Raw genomic sequence first — 24,624 nt, 5'->3', positions numbered from 1 at the left:
CTTTTACAGGTGTCAATGCATGCATACCCAAATAGTTCAGTCTAACCTATCACTCCTACTAGATGAATGGTTCAGTCCACTAGAGTCTTATTATCAGATTTATGTATCAATTCTTTATAATGTTTACTCTGAGATTAATGGCCTAAATATTTATATTTTATTTTGAAACAAAACAGAATACTTTGAATCAGACAAAACAGGTTAGTAAGTTTAGCGGAAAATAAAATTAATACTTGGTTTGAAATAATGTTATGCACATTGTATTTTTTCTGCAAATTGTGTGTTTGGCATGCTATACTTTGCACGAATTGTAATGTTTTTTGCATAAATAATTTGTTGTGTTTCCCTGAGTGATATACTAAAGACCTAATAATGTAGTTTCACTTATCAATCATAGACATACAGTAAACTGTTTTAAACATGAGTAGCAAATTTTTATGAATTTCAGTGAAGTAGCAGTAAAAATTTTTGAGTTTTATGACATAGAGTGTCAGCTTTTTTTGTGAAATTTTGTTTGCATTATGTCATAAAATCCTCAAATCATAACAATTTCTAGCATTTAAGCAGTTTACTGTATTCAGAAAGTGAAAATAAACCACTAAAGTGGAAAGACATTAACAAAATAAAACCAACATACCTTATTTGCTTCATTAGTAACAATTTATTATGTGTTTCTGTGGTTAAAATATTACATATTTTAATATGTAATATTTTAACTTTTCGAAATACAAAAAATGCAATTTGGTATGTATATGCGCTTCTATTTGAGATGTGCTTCTAATAGAACAATTACGGTTTTGTGTTTTAATATATTTGGGCCAGGCCGAAAATTTAACTTGCTCTGCAGATTACTGTTTATAAAATTTCCAAATGTATTTCTTTCTGTAGGATGACATTTTGACTTTAAAAATTGGTTATTGTGGTATTGCGAGATATGTAGCATGTTTTTTTTTGAAAATCATCACTGATCCTATTTAGCAGAAACATAGGCCCTAATGTATTTCTAAGGTTAATTAATTTAGAAGAAGCAGTGTCTTATACATTTTGTAAACTAAAAATCTTTGCTACATGATTTAGAAAAAACAATTTGCTTGAGTTGCTACCCCTGAATTTTATCTTGGAAAAACGCAGAGCAAGCTTTTTGAGGGGGTAAGAGGTTGAGGTCTTATGATGAAATGCGTTTCATTTGCCTATACTAGCTTTGTGAGATGTATAACCTGTAACAGCACTGTATCAGAGGTCAGCTGATTGGCCACCAACACAGTTGTGCTTGATCATAACTTGATACTTAATACTAGCACTATAAATTTAGTAGTCAGACTTGCAACCATCAATGAACAGTAGCCATTACAAGTACATGTAGTAACCAGTTAATACATGCTGACTGGACATAAGTATTTTTATGATAACATCAAGTCTACACAAATACTATATTTGCTGTATTTGAAGTGCTATACTATTCAAATGGCCGTGTATCAATGCATTAAGTGTGTGTTAAGCATATATTGGTACATGTACATTTATATAGAATTGCAATTCAGAAAAACAATCAGTACTGGTATATTTGTAAAAAATGCACTTCTAATAGGGGGAATACAGTAAGTAAATTTAATTGCACATGGCCAGTCAGCATACAATTCAAAATACATTATTTGCTCTATTAGTTGTAGTGTATGTACTTACACATGTACATAATTAGAGGTGTTTCTAAGGTCAAAATAAGTAATATTTTAACGTTTCGGTATACATATGCACATCAAATACAATTTTAGGTTTATATGTGCTTTTATTGGAGATTGCTTCTAATAGAGCAAATACTGTATGCCATATTCAGATTTTGTTTATTTGATAGGGTTTTGGTGTTTCAGTGGGATACATGCCCTATGACCCTTCCTTATGCCTTACCTTATGTTCTTCCAAATTTTAAAAAAACTACACTTTGAAGAAAATCTAAGCTAAACAAATTTACATAAAATTAGCATTGTATTTAAACTCGAAGTATTTCATGAAGGTATGAATTATTTCTATTTAAAATATTTAGAAATGTTTTATAAATTTCAAATGATGGTCAAAAACAACTAGACCAATCTTGGCGTGTTTAGGGATGCATGGCGGTTAGGGATTGGTCAGTTACTTCGGCCTAGGGGGGGGGGGGGGTCGGCAGATTCCATTTTGCCAGCTGTAAATCTCAGTTGACCCACCCCCTATTAAATAAAAAAAAGTGGGTGACACCCCCAACATTATACTAGTATTTTAAAACATGCTGACCCCCCCCCCCCAAAAAAAAAACAAAACAAACAAAAAACAAACAAACAAAAACAAAGAAACATTAACAGTTTTGGCTCTGACATGATTACAAAATGTATTATATGTGCATTGAAAATATCATGGTTTGCCATAATTTTGACAAAATTTTTAGTGTTTGCATTTAATAGACCTTAGGAGGGGAGGGGAAGCATAAAGCCAAAAAATTACTACAGAAAAGGCTGCAGGAAGGAGGGAAATCTATGCTGCTAAATAGTAATAAATATAGTAAATAAAAGCAAAGCTGTGGAGTACTCACTCGATAAATGCCCTTATAAGATAGGAAAAGAGGATTTGAATCTAGGCAGTTTGAACTCTTTGAAAACTAAGCTGGATTTAAAATATCTTTCATATCTTATAGGCCGGGAAAGCTTTACACCCGAAGCACAGTCTGTGCTTATGAAAACAAAGGAAACTTTGATTTTTGCTTAAATTTCTGTTGGATTTTGGTATTTTACAGAGCAAAATATGCATATTTAAAAGTTAAAAAAACAAAAAAACTATTTATTTATTTTTTCATCATTTATTTTAATTTATATATCAGCATTTTCACAAATTTAACTTTTTTAATTTGCTGAACAAAAACTGTCACTGCTCTTTGTACCAATTGCTGTGTTGTCTTTCCGTCTCCTGTTATAATTGAATAAATCCAGTGAATATCTTATACAATGGTGACTTCAGACTTTAAATAAAATAATCTGATATCAGCAGCACATGGACTTGGGATGCGTTTAAAACTTAACTGTATAATTGGGGTTCTAGCCACATTGCATAATCTGTTACCGGTAGTTATTTGACAACTTTAACCTCAAAATATTTAGCTTTAGCCCTATAACATTTTTGCATCAACAAATTTATAGGCAATACATAGGGGTAATAGTTATTATTAAGAACATTTATACGATTAACTTTTTTATCTTTTGTTCTGAAATAATTTTTTTTTTAAATATATGCATGAGCGCGTGTGTGAATTCTGGAAAACATGGTGACCCCCCTATTCATGATATCAAAAACAGGGTGACCTCCCTATTCGCACAATCAAAAACAGGGTAACCTCCCCTACTGATCCACCGACACCCCCCCCCAGGCCGAAGTAACTGACCAATCCATTAATAATTGAGCGTTATGAAATGACTTCCACAGCCAAGCATCTTTTTTGGATTTGAATGAAGCTTGACGATCTTCTGAAATAAATGTCTTATAAATATTTTATAAATTTCCATATAAATTATTCATACTTTCATGAAATTCACAGTAACAGCTTTGAAATATTATATGTAAATTTGTTATCAACTTACTATATTACCATTAGCCTCCATACAGAATCTAATTCTGGTGTTTTGTCATGTGATATTAAAGAATGATTAAGTGTTCTTTATGTAAATAAATTTAAACAATCTGTAATGATTTCACTCTTCCACTTATAATATGCAAGTCAGGCACAATTAGTATTATTGTGTGATTTCATGCATGTGTTTTAATGCCAATATGCATCATTGTCATGTCATTGTTTCCTTCGTCTCTGCTTTCGTGATTTGCTTTCAAAAGAAATCGCTGTGAGACAGATATTGAAAGGCAAGTACAAGTAGTAGTCTTATAGTAATAGATCTGATTTGATTTAGAATTAGAATGTAGTGACAGCACAAGATGTGTTTCCCCTGTGCCAATATACACCACCATTCAGTGTAAACTCACATAGCCTGACACTTAATGTTGGGTTTAGTATTGTAATGCTGTCAACCACTTTATTTTCGCAATTGATAATTTTCATGAATTCAGTGAAAATCAATGATTGACATGAAGGCAATAAACTGAATATTTCACTGTTGTGAGGCAAGAAGTCATTAAACTGAACATTTCACTGTTGTTGTGAAACAATAAACTGAACATTTCACTGTTGCTGTAAAACAATAAACTTAACATTTCACTGTTGTTGTGAGACAATAAACTGAACATTTCACTGTTGTTGTGAAACATTAAACTGAACATTTCACTGTTGTTGTGAAACAATAAACTGAACATTTCACTGTTGTTGTGAGACAATAAACTGAACATTTCACTGTTGTGAGACAGGAAGTCAATAAAGTGAACATTTCACTATTGTGAGATAGAAAGTCATTAAAATGAACATTTCACTGTTGTGAGATAGGAAGTCAATAAAGTGAACATTTCACTGTTGTGAGACAGGAAGTCAATAAAGCGAACATTTCACTGTTGTGAGACAGGAAGTCAATAAAATGAACATTTCACTGTTGTTGTGAAACAATAAAGTGAATATTTCACTGTTGTTGTGAAACAATAAACTGAACATTTCACTTGTTGTGAGACAATAAACTGAACATTTCACTGTTGTGAGACAGGAAGTCAATAAAGTGAACATTTCACTATTGTGAGATAGAAAGTCAATAAAGTGAACATTTCACTATTGTGAGATAGAAAGTCAATAAACTGAACATTTCACTGTTGTGAGACAGGAAGTCAATAAAGCGAACATTTCACTGTTGTGAGACAGGAAGTCAATAAAGTGAACATTTCACTGTTGTGAGATAAAAAGTCAATAAAGTGAACATTTCACTGTTGTAAGACAGGAAGTCAATAAACTGAACATTTCACTGTTGTGAGATAGGAAGTCAATAAACTGAACATTTCACTGTTGTAAGACAGGAATTCAATAAAGTGAACATTTCACTGTTGTGAGATAGGAAGTCAATAAAGTGAACATTTCACTGTTGTAAGACAGGAAGTCAATAAAGTGAACATTTCACTATTGTGAGATAGGAAGTCAATAAACTGAACATTTCACTGCTGTGAGATAGGAAGTCAATAAAGTGAACATTTCACTGTTGTGAGACAGGAAGTCAATAAAGTGAACATTTTACTGTTGTAAGACAGGAAGTCAATAAAGTGAACATTTCACTATTGTGAGATAGGAAGTCAATAAACTGAACATTTCACTGCTGTGAGATAAAAAGTCAATAAAGTGAACATTTCACTGTTGTGAGACAGGAAGTCAATAAAGTGAACATTTTACTGTTGTAAGACAGGAAGTCAATAAAGTGAACATTTCACTATTGTGAGATAGGAAGTCAATAAACTGAACATTTCACTGCTGTGAGATAAAAAGTCAATAAAGTGAACATTTCACTGTTGTAAGACAGGAAGTCAATAAACTGAACATTTCACTGTTGTGAGATAGGAAGTCAATAAACTGAACATTTCACTGTTGTAAGACAGGAATTCAATAAAGTGAACATTTCACTGTTGTGAGATAGGAAGTCAATAAAGTGAACATTTCACTGTTGTAAGACAGGAAGTCAATAAAGTGAACATTTCACTATTGTGAGATAGGAAGTCAATAAACTGAACATTTCACTGCTGTGAGATAGGAAGTCAATAAAGTGAACATTTCACTGTTGTAAGACAGGAAGTCAATAAAGTGAACATTTCACTGTTGTGAGATAGGAAGTCAATAAACTGAACATTTCACTGCTGTGAGATAGGAAGTCAATAAAGTGAACATTTCACTGTTGTGAGACAGGAAGTCAATAAAGTGAACATTTTACTGTTGTGAGACAGGAAGTCAATAAACTGAACATTTTACTGTTGTGAGACAGGAAGTCAATAAAGTGAACATTTCACTGTTGTGAGATAGGAAGTCAATAAACTGAACTTTTCTAGCTGCGAAAATTAAGTGGTTTACTGTGCACCCCTCCTTCACTGTAAATAGTTGTATGACTCACTGTTGTGACCATGATATAAGGTTGTTTATAGTATAATAATAATAATTCACACTTATATTGTGCTTTTTACATTACTGATTGATCAAAAGCACATAACAATAAAATACAAAATATTCAGCAATAAACAAAACAAAATAAACACTATTTATATGGTCATACAATCATAGATTAAATGCCTTCATGAATAAAAAAGTGTTTAGTTCTGCCTTAGAGATGTTCTGTGGATTGGAAGTGTACTCTAAAGGTGTGGATGACAAACATTGTATCCCTACATATCAGTCTGGACCTGGTTACCTCATGGAAACATAGCAGAAGACTTAAGATTGGTGGCATATATGGTTTTAACATTTCAGTAATGTAATACTGTTTCATTCACGTAGTTGTCCACACTATAAATTTACTATACACTCCCTCCCTTAGTTGACCAAATATGTTAGTTAATTATAATATAATGTAATATTGTCATACTTGCTTTTAGACCAATACTTAATAACTTTTAATAATGTTTTTTATTTTAATGTATTTTAATTGACTGTTCTAAAATAAAATGTAGACTATTTTCATTTAACATTTTGTTCAAAGAAATATAAACCAGCTAAGTAAACTGCTTATGGTTTTTCAAATGCTTGCCTGGTAAGATTGTCAAATGGGAGATCTTTGACACATAATGTTATCACAGAATAGCAATTTTAAATTCCTCCACTAATAGCAGGCTACCAAGTTCTGATCTCTTTGCTATGTTACTGCTTACATATACAAGTTGTTATCAGGTACAAGTATAACACCAGCATATTGCACTAATAGCAGGCTACCAAGTTCTGATCCCTTTGCTATGTTACTGCTTACATATACAAGTTGTTATCAGGTACAAGTATAACACCAGCATATTGCACTAATAGCAGGCTACCAAGTTCTGATCTCTTTGCTATGTTACTGCTTACATATACAAGTTGTTATCAGGTACAAGTATAACACCAGCATATTGCACTAATAGCAGGCTACCAAGTTCTGATCCTTTTGCTATGTTACTGCTTACATATACAAGTTGTTATCAGGTACAAGTATAACACCAACATATTGCACTAATAGCAGGCTACCAAGTTCTGATCTCTTTGCTATGTTACTGCTTACATATACAAGTTGTTATCAGGTACAAGTATAACACCAACATATTGCACTAATAGCAGGCTACCAAGTTCTGATCCCTTTGCTATGTTACTGCTTACATATACAAGTTGTTATCAGGTACAAGTATAACACCAACATATTGCACTAATAGCAGGCTACCAAGTTCTGATCCCTTTGCTATGTTACTGCTTACATATACAAGTTGTTATCAGGTACAAGTATAACACCAACATATTGCACTAATAGCAGGCTACCAAGTTCTGATCCTTTTGCTATGTTACTGCTTACATATACAAGTTGTTATCAGGTACAAGTATAACACCAGCGTACTGCACTAATAGCAGGCTACCAAGTTCTGATCTCTTTGCTATGTTACTGCTTACATATACAACTTGTTATCAGGTACAAGTATAACACCAGCGTATTGGTGCCTTGAATACATTATAGTGATTGGATGATACCTTGTTTTAATTTATCCAAGCCATGGTTAAATCATCTGTCTTTTACCTCCATGGTTAAATATAGTATAATAATGCACATTGATTCACAGCCATGCTAATATTGAATTTTTGAAATAGGGTTAATGTTCAAAATTCTCTTGGTTTCAGGGGTTTGTTATCTAAAATTTTTGCCATATTGCTATTCACAATATGTTCAATTCAACTTGGTATTTTGAAAAATATGTTGTTTCCTTTGTGACAATGGTAATTCACATGCAACCAAACTTTTTTTTTTATCAAAAGTCGGAATATTGTCTCCCCTCCCCAGATCAGTTTTATTTTGTTTGGTGTCTATCAAGTATGACAGTGTCTTTTTATGTGAATAATTTAAGTTAATTCTTTGCATGTGCTATCATGTGGTTTCTTAATAATAGAGCAAAAATGATTTTGAGCTGTATGTCTGCTTTATTTTTAGTTCCTGATGATAAAGAACTTGAACTTGAGAGGCCTGTCACTCCAATTGATGTAAGTTACATTTATTTCTGTCATTATTTTAACAGTTACTTGAAGTGAAAAAGTGAGAAAGTCATTAATTAAACCATTACTCAACATACATGTATACATACATTTCCTGATCACTTGAATAAATAAGTTATGTTCAACCTATGTTTGCCAGTATGGGCTAAAATGTAAGTTAATTCCTTATGTAGATCTAGTATGGAGCTGGAACATTTCTAAGTCTGTGTACTGATATATGTATTTTTATTGTCAACAGAAAAGCATTGACTCACCAACTATTGAACTTAATGAGTTAGCCAACTTAGTACGGAGGAGGATTGTAGCCGATCCTAATATAGAGTATTTATCAGTGGAAGACCAGGAAGCATTGGTATGTGTACAGCCACTTTAAATAATGTAATCAATAATTATCATGTCACTTAGTGACACATTGCTGTCATGTATGAATAGGAGTCAGAGATATCATTAAATAATACTCCCCATATGTAATTATAAAACTATTACTATCTATATGTATTTTTATATTTTAGATATTTGTTTTTTATTAAATGTTATGTGCTTTATTTTTTAGTTAATTTTTCTTTTGATAGTTATTAATAAAAGTAATATTCTATTGTTTTCTATGTAGGCTGCTATTACTATGGGAGAAGTAAATGATGTCTGGCCAGATGTTAGAAAACAAGTAGATGATCCATTTCTAGTAAGTACATGTATTTTATTTATGTCCTTAAAAACAACTCATTGTATTCTATAATATTTATATCTGTGTAATGTTTATTTTTGTGTAAAGAGTTGTTATATTATGGCATTGGACACAATCAAATAATCAATATTACAGGCACAAATCCACTATATAAAATATAAGATTCAAACTCATAATAACTATTACAACTATAAATTCCTCTGTCTTGACATTAGACACCATCACAAAACAGAGAATTAAAAAGAAGAATTACAGTGCATATTGTAACAGTCTGTCAACAGTTGTTTCAACATTATGTAGCTAAAGCTCAAAGTAAGTAAATTTCTTTAGAACATGCAGGTAATTCAATACAATATTTATGGGGAATGATTGTGAAAATTGGAATTTTGAAAACTAGTGCTGTTACAGTAATACTATTATGTATGTAGATTACAACTACCAGTATTACAGTAATACTATATAGATTACACCTTTTACATTAATAGTCATATGTAGGTTACAACTGTTACATAATAATATGTACATTAAAACTTACAGTAATACTAGTATGTAGATTACAACTGTTACAGTAATACTAATTTGTCGATTACAACTTTTACATTATAGATCAAAACCTCATTACCGTCATGATAATTAATGGACTGTAACTATTACCGGTACAGTAATACTAGTTTGTAGGTTAAATTCCCTTAATAATACTGATTGACAATTTCTTGGGTTTTTTTCCTTGTATAATAGTACTGAAAAAAAGGGGTGTGTTTAGTGGGCCTGCTAATATGAGTCGTCTAAAAGCACAGCTTGGTCTAGATGTCAATAAATTGTAAGTACATGTTTCAGTTCATTTCTATATTATAACTACCTGTTATTTACTTCCATTGCTTATGATTTCTTTCTTCCTTGTTTTAGTTTAAATATTTTAGCAATTCGTCGTCATATTGTTGCTGATTTACGTGGAAAACGTGCAAGTTCTGATGATGATTCAAGTGAAGATGAAGTAAAAACTACAGTCTCTGCTGCACCACTGTCCTACAAAAAACTTGTAAGTACATTGTATATATATACGAGATAAACTTCGCTCATTCAGTGTACATTGTGTATGCTCCCAGTCTGTTGGCTCTCAACCCCAGTTATCATCATACATTTAAGTTAGGAACCAAGCTCCAAAATAGAGCAGTCTTAAAAATTTAGTCATCAACAAATTCTACTAAATACTAATGTGTCTACACAACCTATTTCAGAGTTCATTGGTCAGCAAGCAGGCCCTGACCTACTATGAACAATTGATTAGTATATGTGGTATACTGGTTTTCAGACTGACTGATGCATTTGCCAATCTCCACCAACTTGTTCATAGTTTTTCCTACCACTCAACTCACTGGGAGACTGTGTGACAACTAATATTAAAAATTACATGATTTCAGATTGAAATTAGCCGTCCGAAGCGAAAAAAGAAAGGCCAGTTTAAACTGAATCGAGAGATTCGTGATATGGAACGACAGATGCCATACCTTGAAACACACAAGGTGTATGACCTGCTTCCAGATCTCAGTCATTTCATAAAGGATGAAGATGAAGAAGAGGATACAGAAACTGTGTCAGAGAAGTTCTCTGAGATGCCACCATATGGAAAAAGCAGTTCAAAAGATAGTTTTCACCTGTCAGGGTGAGTGATAAACATTTTAACACTAGTATGGAACATATTTGTACCTGACTAAATCACAATTTATACAATCTTTCAAAATATAAAGTTAATTTTAAGGACAATTATGATTTTGTACAACTCTTTATTACTGCATACAATCTTCCTCATTGTATAAAACACTCAAATCATGTCAAAAGCTATTTGGTAACAGAAGGTACCTCATACTCTATTATAGGAAACTTGGTGAAGAACGATCCGAGTTCAGACTACATAAGTGTAATTCCTTACCAGATTTAGTAGGCTATGAAACACTGGCTGAGGAACTCAGTTTAGATGAAGATGGTAGAACTAGTGTTAAATCTTCCTATCATCCTGATATCTTAACAAGACCTTTCACTGTTGATGAACCTGAGGTAAGAACACCTTGTATTTTTATACTTTGTTGTCTGTCAGCCAGCATTAGCTGTGATTGCCCTGATAAATGGCAATGATAACGCATGAATGTTAGAGGTGCCCTTGCAAGAAACAGTCACCATAGTGAAGGTAAACAAGAGAGTAACACAAATGTCCAGTATGTTATGTGTACTATATATTTGGCCAATGAGTAACTGCACATATCTCTTTTTACATTTCACAGGAGGAAGAAAAAGATGAAGAACTTGATGTGAAAGGTAGACCAGACACTAGACAAAAATTACAGCAAGATTTGATGAAATTATCACAATATCGATCAATGAGAGAAGCTAAAGAAGAACAACTAGATGAAGAAGATCTTCCACCGTTATTACAAGTAAATATTTACTACAGCATTCTAGAGTCATGTTGCTTGTAATTTCATTTGCCAGTGTGTGTCACCTCTAACTAGATCTGACCAACTACTCTTAAGGTAGTTTGCTACCATTAAAAAAAATACTCTGAAATCTTCAAAATCCAGCAAGAGGGGTTAGGTTACTGTAATGTTCAAAAAATATATGGTTACCAAAGTTTTCCACAAAACGACCTCTCAAAATGCATTTTTTGAATACTGCAAAGGGGTTAATTATTAACTGGGTTTTAATTTTGCTTATTTCGCTGACTGAAAAATGTGCATAATTAAAACCCAATGAATATGTAAAATTTAGCAGAGAACACATTATCTAAAGGATAAAACCGTGAACTTAAAACCCACTGAATATTCCTGAAATGGTAAATCAGCGAAATTTAAACCCAGTGAAAATTAGTCATTTAACAGTAATTTACATTTGGTTCCCATGGCAGAAACATTCCTTCATATCTCAAAATTTTGTTTGGTGACCTATGCTCAAAATATTATATGTGTAGTGATGAGGGCTAAATATCCTTCTTTAAAAACATTAAATATGAATGGCGAGCATGTGTGCATCATAAAACAGTCTTTGAATGATTTACTGCCATCACATTTTTCTCATTTTTAACAGTATCAAACGACCTTAAAAGCCATGTTCAAGAAGGTTTCCTCTGACAGGGTTTGTTAACCAATTACAGCATTCCTTACTAGAAAGTGGGCTGTAACATGAATTATGATTTTTTTTCTTTTTGTAGGCCAATTCCACACACGGACAAGTAGAGGGCCGCAAAGAAATGTTACAACAGCAGTTGAAGGAACTTGAAGAAAAAGAAGCCAGAGAAAAAGCAGAACAAATGTAAGTTATCGTCAATACTTGGCCACTAGTTTGATATTGTAAGAGGTGATTCTACAATAAATCAATACACATGTTCCATCAAGTAAGTTTTTGTTTTGATATGCTCGTTCATATCATCTTGAAATTACAGCCGTACTGAAAATTATTCGGACAGTCAGTTAGCAATATATCTTGGAGCTTTGTAAAACACTTGGGTCTTTTCAATCTAGACTTGTTTGCGCCGTTGTATTGGCATGCCCACAATTGGAATCATTCCAATATCTTGCAAGATGCAAGTAAAACGCTGTTTTCAAAACGACACGCGCTGGTTACCATACATTAACAGGTTATATGTTGCATATGCATTCAAAGTGTTATTTTAAATTAGCGCAATTTACAAAACAACTCCCGAGTGTTGAGTAACCCCAGGTATTAATGGACTCGTCGTTGGCAGAAAGGCTCAAAGTAAAGTTTCTTAGCGGGACGTGCTGCAGTTTCACGACAGTTTTGGGCCAAACTAAAAGTTGTTTTTACATTACTGGTGCATTATGTATCAAATTCAGATTGTATACCGAGGTGGGAGAATACGCCAGGGATACACAGACGGAAAATCAAAAGTGCCTTCCTTGATCGAATCACTTTTACAACTGCAGTTTGAAAATGACGGGGTATAACGACCGTTATTATGTCCAATCCATTTTTGTAACAGGTACAACTGACTAAAATGAGCGAGGGGGTTGACATTTTTCGACAAATTTAAGCAACACACAACTTGTGATTTTCAAAATTACTGAAAATAATTACAATATGATTATGAAAAATAAAGAATGGTTGCTATAAACGCACGCTAGATAATACTTGCAATTCACCAAGCCGACAACCCCTATGAAATAGTAATTCCAAACCACGTACCTGTCACTCAAGTGGCACCGACAAGTCGAGATTGGGCAAAGACCAAAGTGTTGCAAGTCAATTTGCTAACTGACTGTCCGAATAATTCTCAGAACGGCTGTAAAGGATTTACCAAGAATTTTCTGCTTGGTTTCAGGATTAAGATTCGTAAACCAACACATCCGCAGCCTTCTACTATAACAAAGAAGATGCCAAACCAACAAGTTGTCAGAACATCAGACATTAGAGTATCTGAACGCGTTAGTTTGTCATCTGTTACATTAGAAATGAACACCACTGTCTATAATGAACTTGTGGGTGATGTAAGTCTCATTTTGTATGAAATCTAATACCTACTGCCAAAAGAGAAATATATTACACCATTAATATATATCTAGCACTGAAACAATATAGTTTTTACCATTACGTTCAAAGCAATATCTGTGTTCATTTCAAAACATATTTACATTCATTTCAACATATGTGTCATCAAGACTAAACATGATCCGATAGAATCTCATAAAATACAAATGTTCACACAGCTCACAACGTATTTTGTTTGTATTTTTGGCTGTCATCTATTTTTAAATTATTACCACAAACAGATATTTTATTTGTGTGCTTCTATTGGAAATACACTTCTAATCTAGCAAATACAGTATATTTTTGGCTTAAATATAAATAGAGTAATGTAGTACTGCAATTTATCTTGAATTGATATCTTGAGGAAGTTTGTGAGGATGACATTTTCAGAACCACAGATTTCACTGACTCTCATGATGTCATTAGTGTCATGTAATGTACAGTAAATGGTGTGAATATAATCTCATCCAATATGGCACTATCAAGATTTATTTTTGTTATTACAATGTTTTATATGGCTATTGTTTGATGTTCACAGATTGATCCTCATACATTGAAAAGGTTGGACAGAAACTTATTCTTTGGTCAAGAGATAAATGAGGTGTATGAAGAAATTATGAAGACATTACCAAATGATCACTTTAAACATGACCAGGTAGGTTTAATCTCATGTAGATGCGTATGAACAGTTTAAACTTGCTGAAAGCCAATGAATATTGTCTGAATACCATGTATTGGTATATAATGTCAACAAATGATGGTTTATTGGAGTAGACAAACCTGATTTAAAATGTATACCATAGTAAAATGAATGAAATTCTACATAGCTACTGTGCAGTAATTTTAGTTAGCATGTGCATATTATCATATTAAATTTGTGAAATGAAAATCATAGTTTAATGTCTTTTTTATCACTTTCTCTTTTCTAGGACGACTTGATTGAAGCTACAGCTGATCAGGTGAATTTATCTGTCCTCTTACCATCTGCAAATCTCAGTAAACACAGAAAAGATCGCATCATGAATCCTACTTTGATAAGGAATATAGCACCACCATGGGGGAATGAAAATGTTACAGAGTGGGCAAAAAGGTAGGATAGAAGATTGTAAGTTACCACAAATATTTTAAATTGTTCAACTCATTGTGTGATAACTACAGTAAAAGGGAAATGGTTGAGTTTCGATTTGTCTCAGATGAACAACAATTCTTGTTTTACTGACGGTTGGATTTGAACTCTCACATCTCCCGAGTTCCATTGCTCCAGTCCACTGAACCACAAAGCCAGTTTTATGTAACATATATTGTATAATTGATGAAACGCAGCATTTGATATCGTTTTAGGAATCTTGAATGTTTGCTTGGACATATTAATTTCTATTGAGACAGATCAAAGTGAGCTGTACATATCAATATTTAGAAGTGACATTTCATTTCAGTGTAATTTTTGTAGTTTATCACTTTGTGCTGAGTGTTCTTTGCATATGTAATGGTATAACCATTGTTGTGCACATATCATGGGTTGAAGTGCCAAGTGGACATCACTCATTTGAACAGATGTCTTTAAAACTGAATTTACATGTTTATTTTTTTTTGTAGTCCATTAAACAATGCTGATCAGTTAAGCAAACAACGAGCCGCTGTGGCCCCAACTCCAGCATCAGGAATGATGTCATTCCAAAACTATGGTGCAACTAGTGGAGGAAGTCAATATGGAGATGCAGCAGTAGGAGGGAATATAATGGATGCTCAGAGTTCTGTCAGTATGCCAACAGGACAGGGAATGATTGATGATCAGAATTCCAGAGCCTATGCATCTTGGTTAAGTTGGTGGAAATCCACAATTAATTCAGATGATTATATGAAGTATTTGTCAACTCAGGTGAGATAAGAACATACATAGTCTAACTTTGAGGTACCAGCTCCTAACTGGTTTAGGTCTGTCCATCTGTGTTTTTTCTCAGCTGTTGATAGACAATTCTGTGTGTGATTTTGTGTGTGATCATAATCAAAGTGGCCATCCGGTGGCCATATTTGATCTAAAAATGGCCTGAAAACCTGTAGAGCATTATTTCAGAGTTGCGCTGACTGATTCATGCTTAAAGAGGCACGTCTTGTACATCAAAAATACTTATTTTTGGTCATTTTTGCTTATAAATTGAAAATGCAATTACTAGGTTCATTTGCTTCACAAAGATGCAAGTTGATTTTGGATGGCTGACTGACGGACTGGAAACCATTTTATTTAAAAAAAATTTCACAATTCTGTTTATCAGTGTGTCATAGCACATCAACAAAAGTTGATCTGTGTCAGGATCCAATCAGAGACAATTGATTATGTATACAGTACATACCAGGTACTTACTGTAACTTGGTGTCGTGCTTCTATTTATAGTTCACTTCTAGTACAGCATAGACCAGTGACTGAAGGTTTTATTCTCATCTTTACACATAGGAATCAGATTATTTAGGAGTTGCATTTCATTTCTATGATAGCGGTGAGGATGATAGTGATGATGAGAAAACTGGAAAAAAAGGACCCTCAACTGCAAGATTAGAGAAAATGAAGTAAGTTGGCAATTAAGAGAGAAAAGTGAAATATTAATTATTGTAATTTTATTTCTATGGAAAAAAAATATTTGAGGGCTGACACTACTGTAAATCTATTTAGAAACCTAGATAGGTACAATGAATTCATATCATAGAAAGTATTACTGCAGTCAGGATATAGTCTCATTCAAAATAAAACATTTTATTTACCTTATAGAGAAAGGAAACAGAAAATTGATGAAATGAAAGTTGAGAAGTCCACTTATGTGCCCGGTTTGTGGAATGCTAATGCCGTGTTAATGGGTGGATTGGGAAAAGATCCTGAAGTTCTAAGTAAGATTCACAACAAACATCTGTAACAAGTTTCATCTTGTAATGTTTATTTAGAAAACATAGTTGACATGTTTCATTAATGCACAGTATGATCTGTCTATTATTAGTCCCCGTTCGGACGAAGTCCGAAAATGGGGACTTATAATTTGGTCTCTGTCCGTCTGTGCGTCCGTCCGGAGTCATATCTCAGAATCCCTTGGGCCGATTCCGTTCATTCTTTGCATGTGCCTAGTACTTTATGTGGGACATATGCACATGCAGTGGTTTAGCGATTTGATTCAAAATGGCCGACTGGCAGCCATCTTGTTTTTTGAAAATGTTGTATTTTGGACATGCTTTGTCAGTTTTCATTCAAACTTGGTACATAGATTATACATGTTAGGATACATGTCCATGACGATTTATTTCACAATTGGATCAAAGATGGCCGACTGGCAGTCATCTTGTTTTTTGAAAATGTCTTATTTTGGACATGCTTTGTCAGTTTTCATTCAAATTTAGTACATAGATCATACATGTTAGGATACATGTCCCCGACCGTCAGTGAGTTCCTGAGTCTGTCCGTCAGTCTGTCCAGAGTCATATTTCAGAATCCTGTGGACCGATTCCGTTCATTCTTTGCATGTTCCTAGTACCTTATGTGGGACATATGCACATGCAGTGGTTAAGCGATTCAATTCAAAATGGCCGACTGGCAGCCATCTTGTTTTTTGAAAATGTTGTATTTTAGACATGCTTTGTCAGTTGTCATTCAAACTTGGTACATAGATTATACATGTTAGGATACATGTCCGTGACGATTTATTTCGCAATTGGATCAAAGATGGTCGACTAGCAGGCATCTTGTTTGTTTTTTTATGCAGTATCTTAGACGTGCTCTGTCAGTTTTCATTCAAATTTGGCACATACATGTACTGTAGAATACTTTATTTTCGCTTGGAATTTATTTTCGCTATTTTCGCTGAAGGGATGATTCCGTGAAAATAAAATCCAGCGAATATACTTTTTTTCCTATATTTCACATTAAACTCAAAACGCCCAAAAAGCCTTTTCAGCGAAAACTAATTCCAGCGAAAATAAAGTATTCTACAGTACTTTATACATGTTAGGATGCATGTCCATGACAATTTGTTTCAAAATCTGGTCAAGGATGGCCGATTGACAGCCATCTGACTTTTTGGCCTTACTACTATATTTCCACAATTTATGTACCGGTACCATTTTCATTCGTATTTGGCACATACATCATACATATCAGTGTGTTTCATAATCAGATCAAAGATGGCCGAATAATGGCTGTTTTTATTTTTGGCCATATTACTACTACATGGAACACGTGTTTTGATGTAAATAAACAATATGTTGTATACTCCACTTGGAACTCAAGTTTCAAGGACACGCTTGCGACAACCCCTCCGCTTTAATATGATGAGCACAAAGTGAACTTTCAAAATTTAACGGGGACTGTGTCATTTTCAATGACTTGTCATCAGTTTTATGCTCAGTGATTAATTGCTTTTTCATTCAATACTAACAGTTGAAGAGGAGGAAGAGGAGGTGGAAGTGACACCACGCTCTGTTCGATCAAGGCGGTCCAAGCACTCACACACAGCTGCATCACGAAAGTCATCAGAAGGTAAAGACATGGGAGCTACACTGAGTGTTAAAGATGTAGATGCATCACGGATACACTCATCAACTTCCAAATTATCCAGTACCGGTGGTTTATCAGGAACACGAGTTGTCAGTCGTGCTAGCAGGTTAACAGATGCTACAAGTGCAGTGAGTACACACCACTATTACATTATACTCTTGTTATATTATTTGAGCCAATTTTTATTATAGTACTGGAAAAATAATCAAGCTTTCTATCATTTTCATTGTTTCTAGAAGTCACAAAGAGAAAGTAAATTAAGCATACCACTATCACCACAAGACAGACTGGAAGCAATCTGGTCAGCACTTCAAATGCCAGATAATTTAAAACTAGATATGGCTATTAAGTACAGTTCAGATGATTATATCAACCAACTGCCAGAAGTATGTACAACTTTTATTTGTAACAAACTGTATTCTATCTTTCATCTATGTTTATGTTCACATACCAAATTAAAGCTCAAACAGCATCTGCCACAAGTTTCCGTTTATTCAGCTACATGTATTTGTTTCATTTTGAAAACAAGCAGCCTCTCAACTGAGATAGCTCTGCTGTTAACAATGTACATTTCAATTAAAGATTTCAAAATATGCAATTTATGATAATTCAATGTGGCAGTGAATATATAGTAATATATAACATTTCCATACTTACATTATAGTCAATCGAAGCTTGGGAAAAGGCAACAGAAATAATTTTACAGAGGGAAGCATTAATTGCAAGACTTGAGTCATTTGAAAGGTTGGCATCAGATCCAGATAGATTCTTCCAAAAAGGTGAGGGGAGTTTTACACCAAGCTCTCAAGCTGCTTGATGAATAATATTACCTTCATTGCGATGTGAACACCAATATTAAGCATTCTTGAGTCAAATGACTCATTCGCAGATTATTGTTAATATATTATTTTGAATGTCGTGAATCAGACATCAAGAAGAGCACTGTCAAGTGTTCCTCGTTGTACTGAAGATGGTGCTCACACTGTGTTGCACGTCTTTTGTAAGTTTACACAAAATGTTAAATAGATTTAAAAGTTTATTGTATACAAGACATGCTTCTATTCCTACATTGTACTTATACAAAACAAGGCTGATGCTAAACGAATAAATAGTAAGTTACTTGTGTGAACAATGAATTTGTGAAGCCACTGTGGTAACAATGTTAATTACGATGCAGGTTACAGAGGTTCATCAGTTGCTAGGTTACAAGAAGCCAAACAGAGAAGTCAGCTTTATTCAGCTCTTGATGAAATAGACAAGCGAGTAAAGAAAAAAGTTAATATTGTGAAAGATAATTTTAATGATACTATGACATTCCAGGTAAGTTTTTGGTAATCATCCCAGATTGTAATAGACAGAATGTCTACTGAGAATAAAGCAATTTTGCTATGAATTTTACTTACCTAAATATAAATTAATATGCGAATTTACTCTCAATTCATACATGATTTGTTAATGCTTTTCAGGGACGTCCTTACATAGACAAACTGAAATATGACCGAACTGAAATGCTGTACTGGTTACAACAAGAGAGGCGACAATATGCAATTGAGAGGGCATCACTAGCACAGGAACTTCCATTAAAGATGGCTGAGCTGCCTCCTCTACAGCAGACTACATACTGAGTTGCCTTCTCTGTAGCAGACAACATATCTTTGACATTCTGTTCAAACATTCCCGTCCAATTTTGTAAATATATTGTATATAATTTTTTTTTTAAATGTTCTTATTCAGCTATACACTACATATTTTCTTCTTGAAAGCTGTTTTTCCATTGGCTGTCAGAATGCATCTATGGTATGCTCATTAAAGTGGGAAACACCGCATATAATTTGTGATGTACACCAAATGTATAAATAATATCAGTGTCGGAGCTTTCAGCATTCTGATTGACAAACTGAATAAAAATATTAAAAAACTAAAACTCAATGTGAAGAATTTCCAACTAATATTGGCCTCTTGTACACAAAACTTGATTTGCCCTTAAATTTATAGGCAGACTGGGTCGTGTCAGAGAGGCTGTATCAACAAGGGTCCTATATGAACACTGAATTTGGTTCATGACACAATACTGAGTTTTAACAACATATATTTGATTGACAGCTTTCCTTTTTATACGACAGTCAAAGCTACATGTAGTAAGTGTGCATCTTGCAAACACATATACGAAGTATGTTTTCTAGTGGAATTGATCATTGAATGAAAACCAATGTGTTATGGTATTGAAATGCATTTTATTACAAATAAACAACTAAAACATATTTATACAGTTTTGATGTGTTTTTACTAACCTTTTTAGCTTTAAATTTACTTCCCACTTAAAATGGAGTAAATTTGTTTTCTGTAATTTTTACTGAACTTAATTTTGGACCAGAGAGACAGAATGTGATCTTTCTTCTAGTTTTAGGTCAACTTTTCTGTGTAATTAGAACTATTTAACTAAGTTGACTTTGCACACAGAAGGTTAATGTTAAACGGTTACCAGCTAACCTGCATGGGGAAAAAACAAATAATAAACTCTTGTCACCAATGATTCACTCAAAACATTCAAACTATTGTTCAGATATGAAATGTGTGTTGCACACTTGAGTGATTATAATTAATTCTAACACACTACTAGAAACACAATTTTTATAACTTCATTATCACCAATTTTTAGTGATTTTAGTTTTCTGTTTCTAATTTCTTGATGAGTGGGTTTGCAGTGATCCCAGACCTGGTCTTGTTCAGTAGAAACATTATATAATATTTCAAAACATCGTAATTCCATCCTATTATCTTGCCATCTTGTATATCTTGAAACAATTTCATTTCTCCTGAAGTCCACATAATATTGTGTTTGTTGTTGGTTTTTTCACTAAGTGGATCCAGGGCTATGGTATTCAACTGATACACATAAAATGTGTAGTGTTGTGCATCATTGGTGTGGATTACTTGTACAACCATTGGTTCTTTTATGTCATCAAACCAATAATGCTCTAGGAAATAAACACAAGTAGACATTGTCATGCAATATTACAACCCAACCTACATCCAATCAATTAAGCTGGTCGTTTCAAGAAGTCATTTACAGCAAAAGTTAAACAAGACACAGAACAGACAATCACCTACATGTATATTAATAGAAAAAGGTTTCTGATGTCTTTCTGTTTTCACAACATTGTAATAAGTTTAAAAGTGTTTTTTGCAGGTCACATGCCTACATATACTTACTTTGACTCATGGCAAATGCATTGGCCCAACCAAATCCTGTAATGAGACCAATACCATTCAGTCTTTCATGCAATAACTTCTCTACAATACATCGTTGTCTATCAAAAATTAGTGGCACTATAATCTGTGTATGACCATGCTGTAACTTATCATCTTGCATTTTATAACCTGAAAATATAGAAACCATTGTTATATAAACATGGATCATTGACACTGACACAGTCCCTGTGATATTAATTGATCTTTTATGAGCTAGACATCTCATAGAAAAAGGGGGATCTTGGTGAAAAAGAACAATTCAGAAGAAAGGAACAACCATATTTAAGTGTCAATTGAAGTCTGTGAAACAATAAAGAGTGTGGAGATTTGTCAATATTTAATTAAAGTATACAAGGACATGTCTGAGAAATGGTTAAAACACGTAAAAATAAAACATTGCCACCAGTCGGCCATTTTCTAAAAAACCATGAAACAAATTGACATGCATCATCAGTAACCCACCATCAGTGAAGTTTGCGTTAAATCAGCCAGTTTGCATGAGATACAATTAATGACATCTTCAAATGTTTTTTTTTGGCATAAATGACTACTGGATAGTCAATTAAAGAAATCATCATGGATATATAACCTATTACCGGTACTTGACTTTTTACCTATTTTGAAGAGAAATTGTCAAGATAATGATGTTGAATGATGATGGATTCGCAGACAGAACCCAAATCATGTCACTATCAGGTAAAGAGTAACAGAAAAAAAGATTAGGATTCAACTATTTTATAACCAAATAATTAGATCATCTTGTGTCTTTGTACTACACTTGAAAGAAATCTGTGTAGTTTTGTCCCAAAAATGGCTCTGGAAACAAGCACAGTCAACCATTTTTCTGACCTCATCTGAACAAGGACTAACATGCTATTACATTACACAACTTCTAGAAGGAATCAAGCTAATTTCTGACCAGTTTAAAGTAGGTGAGAGCAAACATACATATTTGGTTCGGGTGGCTAGAAAGCAAAAAGATTCTTGTATACTCAAATATACCATCAAGTTACCTACCAGGGAAACAGATAAGATGTGTTTTCTGAGAATACTCGAGATTCACTTACCAGGGAAACAGATAAGATGTGTTTTCTGAGAATACTCAAAAGATTCACTTACCAGGGAAACAGATAAGATGTGTTTTCTGAGAATACTCAAGAGATTCACTTATCAGGGAAACAGATAAGATGTGTTTTCTGAGAATACTCAAAAGATTCACTTACCAGGGAAACAGATAAGATGTGTTTTCTGAGAATACTCAAAAGATTCACTTACCAGGGAAACAGATAAGATGTGTTTTCTGAGAATACTCAAAAGATTCACTTACCAGGGAAACAGATAAGATGTGTTTTCTGAGAATACTCAAAAGATTCACTTACCAGGGAAACAGATAAGATGTGTTTTCTGAGAATACTCAAAAGATTCACTTACCAGGGAAACAGATAAGATGTGTTTTCTGAGAATACTCAAAAGATTCACTTACCAGGGAAACAGATAAGATGTGTTTTCTGAGAATACTCAAGAGATTCACTTACCAGGGAAAGAGATATTTTTGATCTGTTTTTTGAAAGTATTCATAGATTTAGGAAGATATAAACATATTGGTATTTCACTGTTCACTGATAAATCATCATTTATGTCAACAATCTGAAAAAGAAACCATAATTTTACCATTATGTACAAATGACTTTGTAGGAATTGTTACATATACATGTTGAAGGCAACAAGTACATGTATTTATTTTGATGCTGCCTGTAATCATTCACAATGTTTTAGAGAGTACAGTGTTGGAAAAATTGATGTGTCTAAAAGCATGAGCTACAGTACAGTACAATTTATTCAAAGAGCTTTTACCAAATGCCAAGCACATTTTGTATGAGTCTTGGTAAATCTACTTTTATTTTAATAATGTAGCCAGTTTAAATATTTCTTTTAGCATGCATTCTTTTTTACAGCTACCCTGAGATCTGTATAGTCTTATTTAAAGTGACTAATGAGCCTACTGGGCTTGGTGTATTATACACTAATCACCTTTATATATTTATTTACTTACTATATGCATGCTACTGTGTGCATAACTTTGTAAGAACCATTTCATATTTGCATGTAGTTGCACATAAGAATTATGTCATAGTTTGTAAAAAAAATATGTCAACAACAACACCTGTTATATTGTAATTAAAAGATAATTAGGAGGTATTGCATGATGGAATAGCAATAAATGACCATGATGCGGATCCATGGTCAGTGTGAAAGTGATTAACAAACGTGATCAGTGCACAAATGCAAAAACAATAGCAGGGTGTGTGAAAGCAGTACTACAGGTATCGCAATATGCTACAGTGGTGTGTGAAAGCAGTACTACATGTACCGCAATATGCTACAGTGGTGTGTGAAAGCAGTACTACAGGTACCGCAATATGCTACAGTGATATGTGAAAACAGTACTACATGTACCGCAATATGCTACAGTGATGTGTGAAAGCAGTACTACAGGTACCGCAATATGCTACAGTGGTGTGTGAAAGCAGTACTACAGGTACCGCAATATGCTACAGTGGTGAGTGAAAGCAGTACTACATGTACCGCAATATGCTACAGTGGTGTGTGAAAGCAGTACTACAGGTACCGCAATATGCTACAGTGGTGTGTGAAAGCAGTACGACAGGTACCGCGTTATGCTACAGTGGTGTGTGAAAGCAGTACTACAGGTATCGCAATATGCTACAGATTACGTCATGTTTCTGCAATCTATGCTTACCTCATTTAGTGGATCCACTGTACGAATACTAATCCATGGATTTTCATTTATTTGATAACGGTAATCGTCTCGAAGCCAAAATGATTTGATTTCAGTATCAAAATCAGCTTCACATGTCATCAAATGAGGATATTCACCACACTGTGATGCTATGATTGCTCTGATAAGACTTTCTTGCACCCATCTCGCACGTTGTCGGGGTCTAGAATTATATTTCTGCCATGTAAGGTTACGTCTATCGCAGTAACTAAACTCTTGCTCCACGCACTCCACAAGACTTGGAACCATTTCGGTGACTGCTGCTTCAATGTCCACATTGTTCGTTAGAGATTTCGGTAGTTCATTTACAATCACTGTTTTAGTTATATGCTGATAATACATCAGACAACCTGGGCTAACATTGAACGATCGAGGCATGTAAGTCCATGCCTGTCCTTTAGTTAAAATTTTAAGCATTTCCTGGCTAGTTTCGACCGATCTGACCTGATCAAACAACTTGTCCCGAACCTGTTCCTCTTCAGTCCGATAGGGCGCAATAGGTGGGAAATACGAGTCGTCATATTTCTCTTTTACAAGACCCGTCACACATCTACGAACAGGACAACGTCGGAGCAGATTTGTTGCTGACAATCTACTGAAATAAGGCGAGAATTTACTCGTTACTCTCCACATGGTCGCTGCCATGTTGGAGAAGATTTTTTGGAATC

General features: G+C 33.9%; 2 protein-coding genes across 4 annotated transcripts in view; one reads left to right on the top strand and one right to left on the bottom strand.

Moving 5' to 3' along the window:
* Window positions 1-20,165, top strand: part of LOC100376463 (coiled-coil domain-containing protein 87-like) — a 23,765-nt gene extending 3,600 nt beyond the window's left edge. Inside the window, exons 4-26 of one of the 3 annotated variants that reach the window (XM_078007696.2) lie at window positions 177-200; window positions 3,853-3,879; window positions 8,088-8,137; window positions 8,388-8,501; window positions 8,760-8,831; window positions 9,050-9,146; window positions 9,573-9,654; window positions 9,741-9,873; window positions 10,256-10,497; window positions 10,712-10,889; window positions 11,114-11,266; window positions 12,037-12,137; window positions 13,165-13,330; window positions 13,909-14,025; window positions 14,300-14,460; window positions 14,967-15,249; window positions 15,823-15,935; window positions 16,135-16,250; window positions 17,788-18,032; window positions 18,141-18,290; window positions 18,569-18,683; window positions 19,082-19,224; window positions 19,371-20,165. In XM_078007696.2, coding sequence (XP_077863822.2) covers window positions 177-200; window positions 3,853-3,879; window positions 8,088-8,137; window positions 8,388-8,501; window positions 8,760-8,831; window positions 9,050-9,146; window positions 9,573-9,654; window positions 9,741-9,873; window positions 10,256-10,497; window positions 10,712-10,889; window positions 11,114-11,266; window positions 12,037-12,137; window positions 13,165-13,330; window positions 13,909-14,025; window positions 14,300-14,460; window positions 14,967-15,249; window positions 15,823-15,935; window positions 16,135-16,250; window positions 17,788-18,032; window positions 18,141-18,290; window positions 18,569-18,683; window positions 19,082-19,224; window positions 19,371-19,529 — 3,041 coding nt within the window. In that variant the 3' untranslated portion in view covers window positions 19,530-20,165. The remainder of the gene's footprint in view (window positions 1-176; window positions 201-3,852; window positions 3,880-8,087; window positions 8,138-8,387; window positions 8,502-8,759; window positions 8,832-9,049; window positions 9,147-9,572; window positions 9,655-9,740; window positions 9,874-10,255; window positions 10,498-10,711; window positions 10,890-11,113; window positions 11,267-12,036; window positions 12,138-13,164; window positions 13,331-13,908; window positions 14,026-14,299; window positions 14,461-14,966; window positions 15,250-15,822; window positions 15,936-16,134; window positions 16,251-17,787; window positions 18,033-18,140; window positions 18,291-18,568; window positions 18,684-19,081; window positions 19,225-19,370) is intronic. The other 2 variants (XM_085507219.1, XM_085507220.1) reach the window with 2 other exon arrangements.
* On the bottom strand, window positions 20,119-24,624 carry LOC100376312 (large ribosomal subunit protein mL65-like). The gene is made up of 4 exons (XM_002732885.2): window positions 23,918-24,624; window positions 22,692-22,803; window positions 21,118-21,285; window positions 20,119-20,882 (listed from the first exon to the last, which is right to left on the bottom strand). Exons 1-4 carry the CDS (start codon window positions 24,599-24,601, stop codon window positions 20,569-20,571), a joined length of 1,278 nt encoding a protein of 425 aa, XP_002732931.1. The 5' UTR covers window positions 24,602-24,624; the 3' UTR covers window positions 20,119-20,568.

Source organism: Saccoglossus kowalevskii, chromosome 13 (genome assembly GCF_978046115.1).
Source record: "Saccoglossus kowalevskii chromosome 13, keSacKowa6.1, whole genome shotgun sequence".
Lineage (NCBI taxonomy): Eukaryota > Metazoa > Hemichordata > Enteropneusta > Harrimaniidae > Saccoglossus > Saccoglossus kowalevskii.
Note: the sequence above shows the minus strand (reverse complement) of the source record. Positions and strands in the feature narration are given on the sequence as shown.

Coding starts and splice junctions, on each gene's coding strand:
- LOC100376312 (XM_002732885.2), bottom strand. CDS start 24,601: ATGGCAGCGACCATGTGGAGAGTAACGAGTAAATTCTCGCCTTATTTC. Junction 21,286..22,691: donor CAAAAATATCTCTTTCCCTG/GTAAGTGAATCT, acceptor CTATATTTTCAG/GTTATAAAATGCAAGATGAT. Junction 20,883..21,117: donor TGCATTTGCCATGAGTCAAA/GTAAGTATATGT, acceptor TTTATTTCCTAG/AGCATTATTGGTTTGATGAC.